Source organism: Emydura macquarii, unplaced genomic scaffold, assembly GCF_026122565.2.
Source record: "Emydura macquarii macquarii isolate MOO-44397 ecotype Brisbane River unplaced genomic scaffold, CSIRO-AGI_Emac_v2 contig_3321, whole genome shotgun sequence".
NCBI classification, from domain to species: domain Eukaryota; kingdom Metazoa; phylum Chordata; order Testudines; family Chelidae; genus Emydura; species Emydura macquarii.
This window is the reverse complement of record NW_027133458.1, coordinates 76,243-82,943: the sequence shown is the minus strand read 5'-3', so window position 1 is coordinate 82,943 and position 6,701 is coordinate 76,243. Positions and strand designations below refer to the sequence as shown.

The 6,701-nt window shown below is 47.5% G+C and overlaps 1 protein-coding gene across 1 annotated transcript; it reads left to right on the top strand.

Moving 5' to 3' along the window:
- The first annotated feature begins 5,017 nt into the window (after positions 1 to 5,017).
- On the top strand, positions 5,018 to 5,995 carry LOC137143332 (olfactory receptor 52P1-like). The gene has a single exon (XM_067533066.1). The coding sequence runs from the start codon at positions 5,018 to 5,020 to the stop codon at positions 5,993 to 5,995; it is 978 nt and encodes a 325-aa protein (XP_067389167.1).
- The last annotated feature ends 706 nt before the right edge of the window (positions 5,996 to 6,701 follow it).

Genomic DNA, 6,701 nt, shown 5'->3' with positions numbered 1-6,701 from the left:
ATTTCTTCTCTCCCGGGAGAGGCTCTTAGATTGAAATTCTCAAGGGTCTGGTTTCTGCACTTCCCGCTTCTCACGGACTCCGGGGAATTGTCCCCGAGTCCAGGCCAATGTCAGAGTCTGCAGGGACTGTACGGGAAAACCATAAAGGTCCCTGACCAGCACTGCAAGTGTCAGACGTGAGACTTGTACACTGATTCTCAGGTCACAGTAAGAAGATTTCCTCTCTGCTGTGTGGGATATTGGTGAGTTGACTGTTTCTGCAATAAAGTTAGTGCTAAGGGCTCGGGAAGGGTTCAAGTCAAGAACAATCAAGGCAGGAATTCTCCAGGATAGAGATTAGGGTTTTATTGTAAATAGTTCAGACAAATATTTGTTTTTAAAACCATTTCCTTGTCTGTTACTGTATCCTTCAGTCTGTCTCTGTAGCTCCCTTTATTTGATCTGTTTGGTTTTTTTCTCTTGTTCGCTCAAGTTTTCCAATTCAGAAACTTTACTTCCAGGTTAAGACGTGTAGTCAGAACCTCTTCGATGGGTACGTGTGATACCTGAGATTTCACAATACGAATGGGGCACACGGGGTTTTAGAGACTAGACAGATTCTGTTCTCACATTCTGCCTTCAGTGGCTCAATCCAGATTGACACTGGCATCACTGAGATCAAATCAGGGCCTCTGTGTTTTGAAATCCTCATCTTTCATGCTTGGTCTCAGGATGCCACATAAACGGGGATCTTCCTTCAGACTCTTTCAGCACCTTAACAGAATAGCTCTCGCTGCTGCAGGACCTGAAGCCAGGATCTTCACAGCAGGGAGACTGAAGTTCAACGCCAAGGGTGAAATCTTGGTCCCATTCCTATCTATGGCAAAACTCCCATCAGGGCCAGGATTTCATCACAAATGCACATTTAGGGACTTAAACAAAGGGCCTGATTTTCACTGGCCTTGATCCTCGAGTGACTTCACATGGAGTCGTCCTGTGGCCTCTAAGATGGGTGAGTTCAACTGGACTAGAGAAGAACTGACAGGAGAGTAGCTGAAATCTTAAACTCACAATTTAGAGGTTCAAAACAATTAGGGTGACAATTTCTTTCTGCCGGGGGGCTGCTCTCTGTTCCCCTTCGTCTCTGGTTCTGTAAAGGACGAGAAGCACCAAAATGCCGTAAAAATAAAAGCATGTTTTCGACTTAGAGGAAACCAGACAATGTTGGAAATCTGACTGGGGGAGACACAGGCACACAAAGTGTGTGTGCGGGGTGGGATGTACAGTATTCAGATCACAGTGGCTCGGAGTCCTGAAACAGGATGAAATAGGGAATGGACATTCTGCCTAATTCACACACCAAAGAGCTGTAACTAGGCTTCCTGCAATCTTCAGGACCAGACGGGCATCTGTAATGTGGACACACTGCAGTACATTGTGTCAGACACATTCCTCGCTCTAGCTCATCCCTCCTCCTGTGACCAGTCCCACAACAGCCTCATGGAAACTTCAGCAATTGCCCACATGGAAAAGCAACATCAAGAAGTTGTGTCTGGGTTTCTAACAGGCAGGAATACACTAAAGCTTTGTGTTGTTTTGAGGAAGAGTTACTCGCTCTGGCTCCTTTTAGTCTCCACGTCCTCTCTCCCCTCCCCTCGGGTCCGTCCCTCTTCTCCTCCCTGCACATGCTGAGCTGCTGCTGGGGTTCTCTTCACCCCCAGACAGGCTCTGCAGGATGCTCCTCCTCCATTCCCCCTTTTCCCCGGTGCACCCAGACATAGAGTTTAACCCAGGCTGTGTAGATATTTGTATGAGCTGTCACTGTGTGGTGTGTCCGGCACCTTGTGTAGGTCCTGGCTGAGTGGGATCATTGTGTGGCAGCGCTGGTGTTTGTGAGGGACTGGGAGTGGGGCCACAGACAGGCAGGCAGCACTGGGATGTTGGTGGTTGGAGGGGCCTCTACATGGACAAACGGGTGGGGCTGGGGGAGGTGGTGGTAGGGAATGAGGGGTACACAACAGGCGGACAGCACTGATGAAATTCTAATTTTCTTCTGATTGTTGGTCCCAGGCCAGTGCTGGGAGCTTTCCTGGCTCCAAGCGTGTCTGGGCAGGACTCAGGGCCTCTTTCCCCTGGCGAGCCACAGAATTCCATCCTGGGTGTCACAACTTTTAGTCATTTACTCTTTTTTTGTTTTTTGTTTTTTTTTAATGTTTGTTTAATGTTAATTACGCAACTTCAGGCATTTCCCCAGTGGAAAGACCCATTGATCTTTGCTCTTCAGCTGGTTCCGTCTCCCATCAGAACTGACCCCATCGATAATCCCCATCCCAGGCGGCTCTGATTCCAACACTACGCTGGGCGCCAGAGTCTTCTCCAGGCTTCCCAGTCACCTGTGGCTCCCACAGCCTCTGAGCCACCCCAAGCTCCCCAGAACTCTTCCTCTCCAGAGGTGAAGTGCCCCCGTCCCACCTGCTCCCTTTCCTAGGAGGACAAAAGTGGCAGTTTCTCTCCAGTGAGGAACGTTGCACCCCGAGTAGCAGATGCCAAGGCACCTGTACTGTGCTGCTGCTCTTGTTGCTCCCACACACACTGGGTGGGACTTCGGGGCCGCTGCACAGGAACAACGAGCAAGCTGAGCAGTGTGCACAGTCATGTCAGTGCCTAGGTAAATACAACTGCTACGTGCAGGAGCCCTTCACCACTGGCTGACACAGTGAGCCACTGGGACACAGACGGTTCATCCGGGAGTCTCTGGGATCATTTGTTAGCCAGCTCTGTTAGCCATTAATGGGACAGTTGTACATGCAATTCTCAAGGGGCAGATTTTATGTGGTAATGTCAGTATTTTTCTTATCTGAAATGTTCTTTCATGCAGTGGCTCACGGGAAGCCTCACACCTGTGAAGAACACACCTAGAGTGTCATTTTCAAAGTTTCAAAGTCAACTGAGACTCTTTTCCTGTGGGAATAAATTCAGCACTGTCAGGAGTAAAAGAAAAAAGCCTTCAGTTAGGCTCAGGCACCATCTTGCAAACAAAATGCCTCCAGCTGACTCCTGTATGTGCTGCAGGGACGTGTTCACAGAGCCCCAGGCCAGAAGGCACCATTGTGACCATCTAGTCTGACCTTCTGCCAAGCACAGGCCAGAGACCTGCCCCCAAGGAATTCCTAGAGCAGAGCTTATAGAGAAACATCCAACCTTGGTTTATCTATAGTCAGAGTTCTTCTAACTTCAACGTCCAGGCATTGGATGGTGTTAGACCTTTCTATGCTAGCCTGAAAAGCCCATTATTCAATATTTGTTCCTATGTGGGGACTCGTAGACTGTTATCAAATCACCCCTTAGCCATTTCTCTTACACTAAATAGATTGAGCTCTTTGAGTCTGTCACTGTAAGGCAGGATTTCTAATCCTTAAAAATTTTTGTGAATCCTTCTCTGAATCCTCTTCAGTGTATGAACATCCATCTTTAATTGTGGGCACCAGAACTGGGCAAATTATTTCAGCAGCAGTTGCACCAGTGCCAAAGAAAGAGGTAAAATAACATCTCTCACTCTACATGAGATTCCCCTGTTTATCATGCTAAGATGACGTTAACACTTTTGGCCACAAGGTCACACAGGGAGCTCATGTTTAGCTAATTACCCCTTCATGCCTTCCAAATCACGTTCAGTGTCTCTGCTTCCCACAACACAGTCCTTGATTATGTAAGTATCGCCTAACTTTTTTTGTTCTCTTCATAGCTATATTAGAACACGTATCGTTTGTTTCAACCCAATTTGCCCACTGGTCCAGATCCCTGTGAATCAGTGACTCGTCCTATTTATTCTTTACGATCCCCCAATATTTCTTAACAAGTGCAAACATTATCAGTATTCAGTCATAAGAAGGGTAAGGAGCTGAGTTGCAGACGGCTGTCTCTGCTTCCCCTTGTCAATTAACAAGGCAGAATAATGAAACCACTGTACTTCTTTTGTCTCAGAGAAAAGTAGATGTCTTTAAGAATGTGTCTCACCAAAAGAAACAAGGGAAGTAACAGAGCACAAATTCCCATCCTGGCATGATTATGTATATTTCTACGGGGAAAACTTGGCTCACGTCCAAAAGAGGAATTTCATTGTAGATCAACTCTATGGTTCATCTAGTCAAATGTCCTCTCTCTGAAAGCCACTGCCGAGGAGCTGCCAAAGAAGGTGTTGGGGGGATAACCTGCCCATTTTTAGGGTGTCACCGAAACACCTAATAGCTAGAAATTGGCTTGTGCCCTGAAACATGCATGCATACAGGCGTTCTAAGATATTTATTTAGCTCTATTTATGGGAAAGGAAGATTCTTACTATCCATGTAAATGTCCAAAAAACCTTTCACAGAGCTGTAAACCATTACACCAGGTCCCTGCCCTGAGTTCAGACAGTTAAATTGAAACCTTGTAAAGTGTTGAAGGAGTTCAAGTTTTTCCCTCTAGTAGGTGTCTACGTTGCACTTATTGACATCAAACATCATCTCCCCTCGTGCTTCTCATTCACTGGCTTGGTTAGCTCCCTCTGAGAACATCCCTGCACTGGACTATGGCCTAACTAATTTGGTGTCGTGGAAATCAGGAGGTCATGTTGTCCAAGCCTCTGCTCAAAGCAGGAGCAACCTCAACTAAATCATCCCAGGTAGGGCTTTGTCAATGGAACGCCCTTTCAGGTAGTTAAAGGCTTCTATCAAATCCCCCCTCATTCTTCTCTTTGCAGACTAAACAAGCCTAGTTTCCTCAGCCTCTCCTCAAAAGTCATGTGCTCCAGCCGCCTAATAATTTTGTTGCCCTCATCGGGACTCTCTTCCACTTCTCCTCATCCTTCCTTTAGTGGAGGCCTCAAAAGTGGACAGAAAACTAAATATAGCCTCCGCAGTGCTGATTAGAGGGGAATAATGTTGCCATCTCACTGTTCACCCACCTTTCCAAATTGTCAAAACTAGAAAATATTTACCGTGTTACTTGTAATCTCGTCTGTAACCCCCTTTCGGGGCGTCTCTCCCTTCACAGGAATATGAGCATTTCAGATGGACATTGGCGACTCGACCACCTCATGGAGGCTTTCAACCTTACCTCCTCTGGCCCACCAAGGTTCATCCTAAATGGCATCCCGGGGCTGGAAGCTGCTCACATCTGGATTTCCATCCCTTTCTCTATGTTCTACATCATCAGCCTGTTGGGAAATTTCATGGTTCTCTTTGTTGTCGCCAAAGAGAAGACCCTGCACAAACCCATGTACCTGCTGCTCTGCATGTTGGCGCTCACAGACATTGGCATGTCTTCCTGCGTCATGCCAAAGGCACTGTGCATATTTTGGTTCGGTTTTAAAGGCATCACTATGGATGGTTGCATCACCCAGATTTTCTTCATTAACATACTTGCTCTTACGCACTCAGCCATCCTTGTGACAATGGGCTTCGATCGCTACATCGCCATATGTAACCCTCTGAGATACGCCACCATCCTCACCAACGCACGAATCGCTAAGCTGGGGATAGTGGGTTTGATACGAGCTGTTCTCTTTATTCTGCCATTGCCCCTGCTACTGCGGAGGCTGCCATTCTGCACCAACCGTGTTATCGCCCACACGTACTGCGAGCACATCGCTGTGGTGAAGATCTCATGTGGGGATACGAGAATCAACCGGACATACAGCCTGGTAACAACATTTGCGTTCAGTGGGTTAGACCTGACACTCATTGGCCTGTCTTACGGGATGATCATCAGGGCCGTCCTCAGGATCAACTCCAAGAAAGCCAACCAGAAAGCCCTCAACACGTGCACAGCCCACATCTCTGTGATACTGGTGAATGGTAGCCTAATCCTTTTCTCCATCCTGACACACAGGTTTGGTCAGGGCATCGCTGCCCATGTTCACATCCTCTTGGCCAACCTCTATCTCCTTGTGCCCCCCATGCTCAACCCTATCATTTATGGAGTCAAAAGCAAAGAGCTTCGTGACAAAATGGGAAAATACACCTGTAGAATATGATCGCCTGGGGCCACTGACTTTAAACCTGTGTGACAAGAGGGGGAAATGATGTCTCCTTGTTAATCAAGGGTGCTTTGTCCCAATTTCATTGAACTCAGCTTTGAGGAATTTCCCAGTGTCAGAAGTTCCTCACACCTAATGTCTTATCACTCCATCACCAAGCACTGACCTCTCCACTGCTAAGTTCCATCTCTCTAACCATCACCTGATCTCTGTCAGAATCACCTGTCATCCCCCAGCCCCACATACCCTGTCACTCGGCCTTCCTGCGACTTCCAACGCTAATGATTTCTCATATGCTCTCGGCCCTATTTTACATTAAGATGGTTGTTGATTCTCACCATTCCTCACTCTACTCCACCTTTGACTCTTTTGCAGGGATATGTTGCCAGACAAGATGTTGCCTTGTAGGCTGGCCTTGACTGTGCAGTGAGGGGAGACGTGACCCCGATGGGGGCAAATGATAGGGAGAAGAAGACGCTGACAATATTGCAGCTTTCTGACTCTCGGTGTCTTTCCATCTGTCCCTTGGCATCAGCACAGCACAGCCAGGGTATCGGAGGGAGGCCTGGGACATATAAGGAACAAACTGTGAAGTTTTCTTATGTCCCACAGACTGTCGGTCGGGTATCCCCATCCCCACAGGGCAGGGCCCCTTGTTTCCTTTAACCTTCCCCTTTTTTTCCTTAATTTTCTTACAGCTGCT

Excerpts from the sequence above, each read along its gene's own strand:
- LOC137143332 (XM_067533066.1), top strand. The coding sequence starts at position 5,018 with ATGAGCATTTCAGATGGACATTGGCGACTCGACCACCTCATGGAGGCT.